Source organism: Nerophis ophidion, linkage group LG01 (genome assembly GCF_033978795.1).
Source record: "Nerophis ophidion isolate RoL-2023_Sa linkage group LG01, RoL_Noph_v1.0, whole genome shotgun sequence".
Lineage (NCBI taxonomy): Eukaryota > Metazoa > Chordata > Actinopteri > Syngnathiformes > Syngnathidae > Nerophis > Nerophis ophidion.
The window spans coordinates 39,456,295-39,470,956 of NC_084611.1; the positions used below are offsets into that span (position 1 = coordinate 39,456,295).

The 14,662-nt window shown below is 38.6% G+C and overlaps 1 protein-coding gene across 3 annotated transcripts; it reads right to left on the reverse strand.

Annotated features, from left to right (window-relative positions):
• Positions 1-625: 625 nt before the first annotated feature.
• Positions 626-14,432, reverse strand: kmt5ab (lysine methyltransferase 5Ab). 3 transcript variants are annotated; one of them, XM_061902545.1, is made up of 8 exons: positions 14,295-14,432; positions 9,494-9,597; positions 8,723-8,873; positions 8,428-8,638; positions 8,252-8,339; positions 3,215-3,274; positions 2,402-2,592; positions 626-1,156 (listed from the first exon to the last, which is right to left on the reverse strand). In XM_061902545.1, exons 1-8 carry the CDS (start codon positions 14,326-14,328, stop codon positions 946-948), a joined length of 1,050 nt encoding a protein of 349 aa, XP_061758529.1. In that variant the 5' UTR covers positions 14,329-14,432; the 3' UTR covers positions 626-945. The 3 variants fall into 3 exon arrangements, with proteins under 3 accessions (XP_061758529.1, XP_061758537.1, XP_061758548.1); XM_061902553.1 differs by lacking the exon at positions 14,295-14,432 and adding an exon at positions 9,719-10,739; XM_061902564.1 differs by lacking the exon at positions 3,215-3,274.
• Between the last annotated feature and the right edge of the window lie 230 nt (positions 14,433-14,662).

A 14,662-nucleotide genomic window follows, 5' to 3' on the forward strand; every position in this document is an offset into this window, starting at 1 on the left:
TACCCCTTAATCAGAGCAAAGCATTTTTGGTTGAAAAAAAGAGATAAAGAAGTAAAACACAGCGCTATTTCATCAGTTTTTGATTTTTTAAATTGTATAACAGTGCAAAATATTGCTCATTTGTAGTGGTCTTTCTTGAACGATTTGGAAAAAAAGATATAAAAATAACTAAAAATAAACAAGTGATTCAAATATAAAGATTTCTACACATAGAAGTAATCATCAACTTAAAGTGCCCTCTTTGGGGATTGTAATAGAGATCCATCTGGATTCATTAACTTAATTATAAACATTTATTCACAAAAAAAGAAATCTTTAACATCAATATTTATGGAACATGTCCACAAAAAAATTTACCTGTCAACACTGAATATTGCATTGTTGCCTTTCTTCTCACGGTTTATGAACTTACATTCATATTTTATTGACGTATTATTCAAGAAATATATTTATAAAGGATTTTTGAATTGTTGCTATTTTTAGAATATTTAAAAAAAAATCTCACGTACACCTTGGCATACTTTCAAGTACCCCTATATGAGAACCACTGCGCTAGGGAATGTTCCCGGTCTTTCTAGTGTGGAAATCAATTCGATACAAAGCAAATCATGCCAAACCTTCATCACACTGTGTATGGAGATCATTTAATATCCTCAAATGTACACAAACCGAGCACATATCAGCTCCTTATGTTTTATTCTTCGATGTACAGCACAGTTATTAATAAGTTAGGAATGGACATGTTAGCCAATAGGCAACATTTCAAGCTACAGTTTGATACGCAGAAAAAAAGCATGATTAGAGGATGTGAAAAAAAGCACATTCCAAGAGCATGTTTAAAAACTATATCTTTCAAAATGGAAGGATGAATTCATAATTTTTCTTTTTTTTTTTTACATAAAAAAAAAAAAAAAAAGCACCAGTTCAAATCCATGAACAGCATTTTCAGTGCTTGAGCCATGGGTGAGCCAAGATGGACGCTTTGCTGCGGTCGCCATAATCGTACAGCAGCTCCTCTTTGGCCTGGATGTCTTTGGATGCCACCAGGATGAGGTGGGGGACGCCGTCGATGGCGTGCAGCTTGGTCTGGCAGTTGCCTGCCTTGCTGTGGTTGATCAGCCTCCCCAGGCGGCTGGTCTCTACCGTGGCGTCCACGCTGTGGGCGGAGTTAAACGGTCAGTAAAATGTCATTTCAGGACAGTATAGAACAGGGGTCACCAACCTTTTTGACACCAAGAGCTACTTCTTGGGTACTGATTAATGCGAAGAGCTACCAGTTTGATACACACTTAAATAAATTGCCAGAAATAGCCAATTTGCTCAATTTACCTTTAATAAATAAATCTATATATATAAAATTCTGTTGTACATTTTTTTTCCTTTTACGGAAGGTTTTAAGTAGAGAATAAATGATGAAAAAAACACTTAATTGAATGGTTTAAAAGAGGAAAAAACAAGAAAAAAAATTAAATTTAATTTTGAAACAGTTTATCTTCAATTTCGACTCTCTAAAATTCAACCGAAAAGAAGAGAAAAACTACCTAATTCGAATCTTTTTGAAAACATTAAAAAAAGAATTAATGGAACATCATTAGTCATTTTTCCTGATTAAGATTAATTTTAGAATTTTGATGACATGTTTTAAATAGGTTAAAATCCAATCGGGCCTTTGTTAGGTTATATAACAAATTGGACCAAGCTATATTTCTAACAAAGACAAATCATTATTTCTCCTAGATTTTCCAGAACAAAAATTTTAAAAGTAATTCAAAAGACTTTGAAATAAGATTTACATTTTATTCTACAGATTTTCGAGATTTGCCAGAATAATTTCTTTGAATTTTAATCAAAAGTTAAAAGAAATATTTAACAAAAAATTTTCGTCGAAAAAACAGAAGCTAAAATGAAGAATTACATTACAATTTATTTATTATTCTTTACAATAAAAAAAAATAATTTACTTGAACATTGATTTAAATTGTCAGGAAAGAAGAGTAAGGAATTTAAAAGGTAAAAAGGTATATGTGTTTAAAGATCCTTAAATAATTTTTAAGGTTGTATTTTTTCTCTAAAATTGTCTTTCTGAAAGTTATAAGAAGCAAAGTAAAAAAATAAATGAATTTATTTAAACAAGTGAAGACCAAGTCTTTAAAATATTTCTTGGATTTTCAAATTCTATTTGAGTTTTGTCTCTATTAGAATTAAAAATATCACACAAAGCCAGACCAGCATGCTAGTAAATAAATAAAATTTAAAAAATAGAGGCAGCTCACTGGTAAGTGCTGCTATTTGAGCTATTTTTAGAATAGGCCAGCGGGCGACTCATGTGGTCCTTACGGGCTACTTGGTGCCCGTGGGCACCGCGTTGGTGACTCCTGGTATAGAAAATGTCCTGACTGACCAGTATGTTTTTGTGTTGTACTGGAAGTAGTACATGTAGCAGCCTGTTTGAGGGTCCTGGGCGTAGCGGGCCTCTCGCAGTTTGGCCTCGGCCAGTTCCAGCAGGTCACCATAGTACTCTACTACAAAGTCGCCCTTTGCGAAGCCCTGGGTCGCAAACACCCCTCTACCTTTGCCCTCGATCACTCGCACCTGTGGATTATAGACAGTGCCAGTCATTTGTGCTGTCAACTGTATTGCACAACACAGAACCAATGTTGTTACGGCGCGGAGCAGCAAACTGCACAGTCAGCAATAATGGCGCTGAAGAGTTCGTTTTAAACCACCGTGACAAGCATAAGCTGAGAAGTAAAAGTTTAAAGCGCATACAGAGCCGCCGGATGTTTTTTTGACCATGCGTTAATTTAAGACCCCAGTGCTTATTTGCTTTTGGAGACCATGTTTACAACTTGATGAAGAGTACCATTCTTCTGAACTACTTTCATACGGGCAAGGCAAGGCAACTTTATTTATAAAGCACATTTACAACATTTTTTTAAATTGAACCAAAGAGCTTTTACAGGTAAAGCATAGAGCAAAAATACAAACAAAGAACATAAACAATGAATGAGCTAAAATATTAAAAAAGACGATTAAAAAATATACTGATGGTCTTGCAGTGAGGGTTGCTGAATATGCCAACAGCTACACCGTTAGGCCTGTTAACCAAAACTGCAAATATGTTGTGTAACAAGGCTCAAATACTGGTATCTGCCGTTCAGTTGTGTTTGTTGACGTTTGCAATGATAGACTGGCCTTGCACCAAAATCATTACCTGCATTCCCTCCTCCACGCCGTTCTTTATGAGGTCGTCTATGTGCTTGTGCTCCTCGTTCTGTTGACAAAAGCATTAAGTTACTTGAAAATTATTGCGGGTGTAAACACATTGCAGTGGGAACATCCAGTGCATTTACTGGCCCTAACATTAGGCATATACATCAAAGTCAGCTTGAGGACCTTTCTGAAAACCTTTTGTAGGGGTGTCAAAATGGCCTTACTGGCCCTGAGTTCTGTATTTTTCGGTCGCTCCGGAATATATTAGTCGCACCGGCCGAAAGTGCATAATAAAGAAGGAAAAAAAAACATATACGTCGCACTGGAGTATAAGTCGCATTTTTGGGGGAAATGTATTTGATAAAATCCAACACCAAGAATAGACATTTGAAAGGCATTTCAAAATAAAGAATAGTGAACAACAGGCTGAATAAGTGCACATTATGTGACGCATAAATAACCAACTGAGAAGGTGCCTGGTATGTAACGTAACATATTATGGTAAGAGTCATTCAAATAACTATAACATATAGAACATGCTATACGTTTACCAAACAATCTGTCACTCCTAATCGATAAATCCCATGAAATCTTCTTTCTCGATGTCGCATCTAAACAACTCTGCCAACTCCAAAGTTATGCGCTGCTTCCTCTTGTCGTTTTCTGCTGCATATTTCACTATGTCCAGCTTGTAATCTGCAGTACATGATTTCCTTTTCGGTGCCATTTTTCTTTAGCCCTTCTCAGGTTTTATAAGTTACAGCCAATGATGAAATGATCCATTTTAATAGCTACGGCAGCAGCATATAGCAGTTAGCATTCCATGAACCACAATGCACTTCTGCCATGACCCTCCCCCGCCGAATTCTTATTGGTTAACGTGTGTGCGACGGTTGCTGATATTTTCTTCGTCTCTTCCGCGAATGAGATAAATAATACTATTTGATATTTTACGGTAATGTGTTAATAATTTCACACATAAGTCGCTCTGGAGTATATGTCGCACCCCCGGCCAAACTGAAAAAACTGCGACTTATAGTCCGAATAATACGGTACATTCTAATAACACAATTAAATTAATTATCAAGATATATTACTGGATATTATAATTTGCTGTTGTCGCACAAAGCTGAAATGTAGATGTTTTCTTCAGATATCTTAGCGTATAGTATGTACTGTAACATGACTTTGCATCTTTAATGTGCAAGATGTATCAAGGCAGGCCCCCGGGAAACCTACATTTTTCTGCACTGCAAAAAGGCAGTGTTCAAAAACAAGAAAGAAAAAAATACAAAAATGAGGGGTATTTTATTTCAACTAAGCAAAATTATCTCCCAATAGAACAAGAAAATTCGGCTTGTCAAGACTTTCCAAAACAAGTAAAATTAGCTAACTTCTATGAACCTATAAAAACCTTAAAATAAGTATATTCTCACTAATAAGTGCACTTTTCTTGGTAGAAAAAAAAGAGACCCTTTTTGCTCAATATGTTGAAAAATATTCTTAAGTAAATGCTTGTGCCATTATCTTGACATGATATGCGCTCAACATGATTTTTTTTTCATGCTTGACGTAAGAAATGATTACTTTAAAAAGTAGTTTCATACTTGTGAGTGTTGATGACAACTTTGCAACAGTTGATATTCTAGTTTCAAGCATGTTTTACTCAATATAGGTCAAGGGTCGGCAACCCGCGGCTCCGGAGCTGCATGCTGCTCTTTGATCACTCTGATGTGGCTCAGCTGTATACTTGCCGACCCCCACGATTTTTCCGGGAGGCTTTCCGGATTTCGGTGCCTCTCCCAAAATTATCCCTGGGCTAACATACTCCGGTTTTCACCCACACAACTATATTGTGGGCGTGTCGTGGTGACAATGCTTTTAACGTCCTCTGAAAACATATCGTCACGCCAGCCTACACGCCATGCTATCTGCGTGCCGGCCGGTCACATGTAGCGTGCAACCCCTGCTATCACGCATCACTGACTGCAAGGCATACTTGGTCGACACCCACACAGGTTACACTAATGGTTGTGATATAAACAACTTTAACACTCCTAATATGCGTAACACTGTGAACCCACACCATACAAGAATGACAAACACATTTCGGGAGAACAAACATCCGCACTGTAACACAACATAAACACATCAGAACAAATACCCAGAATCCCATGCATCCCTAACTCTTCCGGGCTACATTATACACCACCGCTATCACCAAACCCCACCCACCTCAACCGACGCACGGGGAGGGGGGTATAAGGAAGAGTTAGGGATGCGTGGGATTCTGGGTATTTGTTCTGTTGTGTTTATGTTGTGTTACAGTGCGGATGTTCTCCCGAAATGTGTTTGTCATTCTTGTTTGGTGTGGATTCACAGTGTGGCGCATATTTGTAACAGTGTTAAAGTTGTTTATACGGCCACCCTCAGTGTGACCTGTATGGCTGTTGACCAAGTATGCCTTGCAGTCACTTAGGCGTGTCTGCAGTAACCACAATCAACATGTGACTGGGCTTGCAAGCTGTTAACACAGGCCGTAGAGGGCGCTAAAGGCTCCGCCATCCATCATAGCATTGCTTTATTATTGTTGTCAGGGTGAAAATCAGCATAGATACGAGAGAATAGTTACTCCGAAATTCGAGAGTCCCGGAAAAAATAGGAGGGTTGGCAACTGTGATGCTGTCAAGCATCACTCATAAATCTTGCGGGCCGCACTAACATTAAATTTTCATATAAAGTGCGGGCCGCGTGTCTGAGACCCCTGGCTTATACATAGCACGAAGCAAAAAAAAAAAAAAACCTCTGTATGCAGTGTTGTTTCATTTTAAATTTCAAATGAGTTTTGTGGCTCCCATTGTTTTCTTTATTTTGCAAAACGGGTCAAATTGGCTCTTTGAGTGGTAAAGTTTGCCGACCCCTGATATAAGTCATCAAATCTCAACAAGCTGTAATATCTTACTGAGATCCAGGGGCGTCACTAGGCCTATTTTAGGGGGGCTCAAGCCCCCCTAAAATATTCTTAAACCCCCCTAAATAATTTGGCATTATATTTTATTTAAATTTTTTTTTACAAATAAATGCCGAAATATTCCTTTCAAAATTTTGAAATAAATAAGCATATAACCTGTCAATATTCACTCAGTTTCCCCTCACTTCATAGCGTAAGGAGGGCTACTGCCTGCTGGCGCTGACGAGACGAGACGCGCGACCGCCATCTTGGAGTGGTGATCCACTCCACTCAGTGAAATTCTTTTGGCAGGAGCAATGAACGGTCAGCGCATTTTATCTCACTGAATACCACTAATTTTCACACGCTTTTTTGTCATACATGTAACTATGATAAAGGACATGTTTTGGCGTGTTCATAGTTTGCTTAACAGGAATAGAATATTCTCATATGCTATAAGTGACCAGACGTCCAAGATCAAAACTGGGAATAATAATCCCAGAGAAGGGGAAAAAAACGGTCAGCTATTTTTAAGTTTAAGAAACAATATGATTAAGTTATGTATACATGTGTATAACCTACGTAAACTATGTATGAATATACTAGATATCTATATATCTTACGGACCAATAGACTGTATCTCTGTTGCTGCAACAGCAGAGAGTTTATTCTGTCTTGACACTTTGTATTGATATTTTCTATTACATTCTTCCCGTAAACGATCATGTTTACAGTGATTGTTTTATATGTATTTTTCATGTATGTTGCTTTGGATAAAAGTGTCTGCCAAATACTTAAACATATATAAACACCTCAAAGTCTTTATATCAGCTAAAACCACCAATCTGTTTCACTGGATTCAGAATAAAACCAAAGTCTGTCTTACCCAACAAAGTTAGTATTTGAATATTGTTACTTGAAGACTTATTCCTGGTTACAATTATACTGTTAAGAGTATTGTCTTATGTTTTGCCTAAAATGAGAATGCATCATAATCAGTGGCGGCTGGTGAATTTTGATTTAGGTGGGGCTGAAAGTTTGTAAACCAAACCCCTGTGGGGGGGTCATCCTCCCCCAGAAGATTTCTTTGTGATTTTCACATACAAAAATTGAAGATCTTTGCTCCTTCTCAACTCTGTGGTCAAGCTGCACAAAACCTTGTGTCTGCAATTGTAAGTAATTTAGTTTTTAAGTTTTGTGTTTCTTGTAGAATCTATATAAAGTAGTATACATTAACCTATTGTTAAAATAATGAAAAAAAATATCATTAAAAATATGTTTTATTGCATTGATTTGTTACATTAATAGCTGTTGTATTATTATAGGATGGCTTGTTAAACATTTCATAGGATTTTCAGAGGGAGGAAAATCCAAAACATTTAATATAAAATGTAAAATGAATGAATACATAAAGAGAAAAAGAAAAAAATGGTTAAAAACCATCGTCCCGTGCATTTTTTTTACCGTCCCTGGGACGACGGGACATCATTAATGTCAAGCCCTGGAAGTAACATTTTATTGTTTGCATTATTTGTTTCAGCATTGCACTTTGAAGATGGTCCCTCAGCTCTTTGACAGCTTTGGCTCTTTTTCAGATTAGCAGACGGACTCTAAGTCTTTCTTACAGTATACATAAACGTTTCCCACTTCTATTCAGACTTCCATATGTATTTAATTTCCTTAACCGACTGAAATAATAATAACAAAGAATAATTTCTATGTCTTTGTTAGCCGTTTGTGAAGTTTTGTACTGGTGCGCTAAGTTTGCTCACATCCGGTTCATCTCCTGGGGGCTAAGCCCCCTCTGTCCTTAAAAGCTAGTGACGCCCCTGCTGAGATCATTTATGACCAAAACCCTTAAAACAAGTAAAACACTCCAACATAAAATCTGATTAGTGATAATAATTATCTTATCAGACAGAAAATAAGCAAATATCACCCTTATTTGGGATATTTCATCTTACTTATATTTCAGTTTTTGCAGTGTGTGTTCAGCCCAGTAGAAAAAAAGTCTGGACACTCCCATTTCATTAGATCTCGTGAGGTGTACCTAATTACCTCGTTAGCGAGAAAGAAGTCCTCACTAACCTTTAGCTCTCCTTTAGTTTTTCTATGACTTCTCCTGATGGGAAAGAATTCTGTCACCTTCCTGTTTTGGGTGGCATTATTCTCCGTCCTGAACATTGAGAACCAAATAAAGATGATTTTCACATGGATAAATGGCATTCCTCTGCCACAGGAGAAACAGATATTTCTACACTCACTTTTTTCCTTTGACTCTGCGAGGGTTTCTACTTCGGGATTTTGCCGCAGACACTTTGCGGTCCTCTGCAGGCACCATGTTTGAGTGCGCCGGCGACTCCTTTTGTTGGGGTTGATGTGCAATGTCTTCTTTCGTCTTGTAATTGTGACTGTCCCGCTCGGCCCCGCCCACTTTGGGTTTACATACATCGGAGTGTATCTCATTAGGGATGTCTTGAAACCAGAAAGTACACAATTAGCACACACACTCACACAATAGTTGTATTTATTTGTCACAGTCAGTTATTTGCCACACACCTTTGCTCACTTTGGATGCAGCATCCGCATGATTGGCGGCTGATTCGTTGCCTTCCGGAATCAACATGCTTGACGTGTCACTCAGAGGCGATCTGGACTTGCTGGGACTGTGTACACTTGGGAAGGCAGATTGTGCTTTTCTGGTGCAATCCTACCAACAGGTTAATTATTAAATACATTCAACTACAGAGTAGAGAATACATTGTTTTGCTGTTTGACAAATACAAAAAAGGTTCAGGAGATTGCACGACATTAAACCTCTAAAGCCCCTTAAAAGTAACAAAGTAATACATGTGATACACAATTACTTTATCCTAGGGCTGGGTGATAAGGCCTTTTATTAATATCTATATTTTTAGGCCATGTCACAATACACGATATATATCGCAATATTAAATAAGTTGAAAAACTCTTTCAAGTGTTAGCATTTAGTGGTCAATTGTAGGGAATATGTACTGTACTGTGCAATCTACTAATACAAGTTTCAATCAATCAATGTAGTAAAGTAATTCAAACTAACCTACACTACAGCCCGGGGTACCTAATTAAGTGAACTCCGAGAAATGGGTACAAGTTTAGCTTAAAAGCCGTGTCTATTTTCCACCACACATCTAATTTTATCCGGATATTTGCAAATAAGTGTCAATATTAAAGAAACAGGAAGTTGCATCGGGCAACGGTAGTGGTTGCTAGGCTGCGGAAGGATATGTACTGGTGCTGTGTAGACTCGCGGAAGGAACTATTTGTTTCAGCTTTAGCCATCAAAAATACCTTCTTGTAAGCAGCGGGCAGGTTTTCCTTTACGTCGTCCGCAGTGGTCTTTCGTTCAGGGGTGTTTTCAACTTTGTTGTCCGTCCTTTCCTCGTGTTTTTTCCCTGCAAAGCATAAAACACATCCGTGCGCCACCGACCGTGTTGTTATCCACTCAACCTTGTTTAGCATCGTTATTGGCTAGCGGAGAGCAGCATACAACAACATTGACGACGTTTTGAGTACCTTTTGCCATTTCAGTTTCATGAATGCATTTCCGGTGCGAGTGGCGGTTAATTAAATGTCGCGCTCGTCGCTAGTTTATTGTTAAAGACGGCAGCACACACTAACTACTGGATGCTGGAAACGTGGTGGCGTTTAAAAAGCCACAGCGACGCTGATTGGTTGTTTCATACAGATGGGCGGGGTCATCGCCACGTAAAGGCGTTCCCTCATTGGCTGCTTTGGAGCCCATGTTAAAGGCCTACTGAAATGAGATTTTCTTATTTAAACGGGGATAGCCGGTCCATTCTATGTGTCATACTTGATCATTTCGCGATATTGCCATATTTTTGCTGAAACGATTTAGTAGAGAACATCAACGATAAAGTTTGCAACTTTTGGTCCCTAATAAAAAAGCCTCGCTTGTGCCGGAAGTAGCAGACGATGTGCGCGTGACGTCACGGGTTGTGGAGCTCCTCACATCTGAATATCGTTTACATTCATGGCCACCAGCAGCTAAAACGATTCGGACAGAGAAAACGACGATTTCCCCATTAATTTGAGCGAGGATGAAAGATTCGTGGATGAAGATATTGAGAGTGAAGGACTAGAAGAAGAAAAAAAGGCAAGGGCAGTGAGAGCGATTCAGATGTTATTAGACACTTACTAGGATAATTCTGGAAAATCCCTTATCCGCCTATTGTGTTACTAGTGTTTTAGTGAGATTATATGGTACCTAAAAATCGGAGGGGTGTGGCCACGGGTGTGGTGACCGCTAGTGTCTCCGGTTGGAGGAGGTAATAGTCCACAACTGCAGGAGGACGCAAGCTCCGCTCATGTCTACAGGAAGAGCCGACTTATTACCACAATTTTCTCACCGAAACCTGCCGGTTTACATGTGGTCGGGATCCATGTTCGCTTGACCACTCTGTTCCATAGTAAAGCTTCACCTTCGGGAATTTTAAACAAGGAAACACCGGCTGTGTTTGTGTGGCTAAAGGCTAAAAGCTTCCCACCTCCATCTTTCTACTTTGACTTCTCCATTATTAATTGAACAAATTGCAAAATATTCAGCAACACAGATGTCCAGAATACTGTGTAATTATGTGATTAAAGCAGACTACTTATAGCTTGGATCGGGCTGAAAAATAATGTCCGCTACAACCCGAGACGTCAAACGCACGCGTCATCATACCGTGACATTTTCAACAGGACACTTCGCGGGAAATTTAAAATTGCAATTTAGTAAACTAAAAAGGCCGTATTGGCATGTGTTGCAATGTTAATATTTCATCATTGATATATAAACTATCAGACTGCATGGTCGGTAGTAGTGGGTTTCAGTAAGCCTTTAAATTGCTGTTAACAGGAAAACATGGCTACTCCTGGTAAACTTTTTATTAGGCATGTTACACTGGGGAAATATAATTCATACTCGTAACAACAAAGAGGGTCGGATTCCGGTTAAAAGGTTTCCCGCGTAGTTTCAAAAACCAGCAAGTTGAAAGTAACCTTGTTAATGCTGTTTTTAATATCTCTTGTTATTTTACTGCAATAATATTTTTAAAAAGGGCATCATTGATGCTCACATTAAATACTTAATTTTTTTCAAATATACATGGCACAAATTTACATCCATGGGGTACTCCGGCTTCCTCCCACCACCAAAGACATGCACCTGGGGATAGGTTGATTGGCAACATTAAATGGTCCCTATATGTGAATGTCATACTTGCCAACCTTCCCGGATTCTCCGAGAGACTACCGAAATTCAGCGCCTCTCCCGAAAACCTCCCTGGACAAATTTTCTCCCGAAATTCATGCGGACCTGAGTGACGTGTCGACAGCCTGTTTTCACGTCCGCTTTCCCATGTCAGCCCAATGACGTTATAACTGTAGAATGATTGAGGGCGAGTTCTTGGTTTCTTATGTGGGTTTGTAAGGCAGTTTCATTAACGTCCTCCCAGCGCGGTAACAACACACAACAACAACAGTCCGTTTTCGTCTACTGTAAAGCAGTTAGTCTGCCGTAAACAGCAATGTTGTGACACTCTTAAACAGGACAATACTGCCATCTACTGTACATGCATATGGTTAGAAAAACAAGGATGGACAATTCAACCCTCAACTCAACAATGAGTAGATAAATGGGTTGTACTTGTATAGCGCTTTTCTACCTTCAAGGTACTCAAAGCGCTTTGACACGACTTTCACATTTACCCATTCACACACACATTCACACACTGATGGAGGGAGCTGCCATGCAAGGCGCCAACCAGCACCCATCAGGAGCAAGGGTGAAGTGTCTTGCTCAGGACACAGCGGACGTGACGAGGTTGGTACTAGGTGGGAATTGAACCAGGGACGCTCGGGTTGCGCACGGCCACTCTCCCCACTGCGCCATGCCGTCCCTTGATGAGTGTTATGTGTGTGTAAATGTGTAAATAAATGAACACTGAAATTCAAGTATTTCTTTTATATATATATATATATATATATATATATAGCTAGAATTCACTGAAATTCAAGTATTTCTTTTATATATATATATATATATATATATATATATAGCTAGAATTCACTGAAAGTCAAGTATTTCTTATATATATATATACATATATATATATATATATATATATATATATATATATATATGAGAACTTCTTGACTTGGTGAATCTAGCTGTAAATATACTCCTCCCCTCTTAACCACGCCCCCGACCACGCCCCTCCCGAAATCGGAAGTCTCAAGGTTGGCAAGTATGGTGAATGTGAGTGTGAATGTTGTCTGTCTATCTGTGTTGGCCCTGTGATGAGGCGGCGACTTGTCCGGGGTGTACGCCGCCTTCCGCGCGAATGCAGCTGAGATAGTCTCCAGCGACCCCAAACGGGACAAGCGGTAGGAGATGGATGGATGGATGGACGAATGGATGGGTACCAAATGTGTACATTGTCCTTATATGACTTTTGTGGGTCTGTTTTGGGGTAATTTGTTCAGGTCTGTGGGACCCGTTTTCATTTTTTATTAAAAGAAACATGATACAATTCATAAATTTTTCAAACTGAGACTCACTGACTTTGGCTCATTTTCTGTGAAGAACATATATCAGAATACATATTTAATGACCACACACAATACACCCCCTCTACACATTTGTATTACATATACCGTATTTTTCGGACTATAAGTCGCAGTTTTTTTCATAGTTTGGCCGGGGGTGCGACTTATGCTCAGGAGCGACTTATGTGTGAAATTATTAACACATTACCGTAAAATATCAAATAATATTATTCAGCTCATTCACGTAAGAGACTAGACGTATAATATTTCATGGGATTCAGCAATTAGGAGTGACAGATTGTTTGGTAAACGTATAGCATGTTCTATATGTTATAGTTATTTGAATGACTCTTACCATAATATGTTATGTTAACATACCAGGCACCTTCTCAGTTGGTTATTTATGAGTCATATAACGTACACTTATTCAGCCTGTTGTTCACTATTCTTTATTTTAAAATGCCTTTCAAATGTCTATTCTTGGTGTTGGGTTTTATCAAATAAATTTCCCCCAAAAATGCGACTTGTACTCCAGTGCGACTTATATATGTTTTTTTCCTTCTTTATTATGCATTTTCGGCAGGTGTGACTTACACTCCGGAGCGACTTATACTCCGCAAAATACGGTACGATGACCGGGTCCACTGGACCTGGGGTTAATAGAAGTGTGGAAATTGATGTTCTGTGTACCACACACACACACACACACACACACACACACACACACACACACACACACACACACACACACACACACACAGGACAGAGTGTAGGTACACAGAACATCAGAGGGTCAAATGTGCAAGAAAATGAGAGCAGACAGTGTTGACAAACAATGTTGCAACATTGTGTGGGAACCGCAGGTGCAGAAACGCAAAAGAAGAATCCCCGTGGGATGCAGAAACTGGCAGAGAAATTTTCCGTGCAACGTTCATATTGTTGTTACTCAGCCAGCGTTTGTTGCATTCTGTGGCTTTTAATGCCTCACAATCAAACACTTTTATGTTAAAATACTGAACAGATGTTCATTGGGATAAGGTAAACCTTTTCAGTATTTTAACATAAAAGTGTTTGATTGTGAGGCATTAAAAAACACAAAACGCAATGGGTCCATCAGACCCACAAACGCTGGCTGAATAACAACAATATGGACATTACACAAGAGGTAACCTTGGACAGGTTTTGTTATATTGTTTTAATGCAAGTTGTATAGCAATGGTGTCAAACTCAAGGCCCGGGGGCCAGATATGGCCCGCTACATCATTGTATGTGGGATTCGTGAAAGCCTGGGAAAAGTATGTGTTAAAATAATTTTTTTTTTTTTTACTAAATGCAAGTAATTATTTAGATTTTGACAAGAAAAAATGTGTATCTTTTAAATAGTATCAAATCATGCCAAATATGAAATTTTAATAAAGTGTATTACGAAAATATGTAAGTAAAGATAGTTGAATATCGACTTGTCACCTTTACGTACGATGGATCTATTAATTTGTACAAGAAACAATCTAAAAATAAGCATAGAAAATGGTGTACCCACATTTGCGGTCCTCTCCAAGGTTTCTCATACTCATTCTCGTCGACGTCCCATTGGATTGTGAGTTTTTCCTTGTCCTTATGTGGGCGCTGATCCGAGGATGTCGTTGTGGCTTGTGCAACCCTTTGAGACTCTTGTGATTTAGGACTATATAAATAAACACAGATTGATGGATTTTAACCCGTAAAGCACTTTGGTTCAATTTAAAAAATGTTTTAAATGTGGTATATAAATAAAGTTTCCTTGCCTTGCCTATCACAAAACAATAAGATTTGTAGAAAGTATTGGAAACTCAAGACAGCCATAACATTATGGTCTTTACAAATGTATGTAAACCTTTGATTGCGACTGTATGTATATATATACCGTAT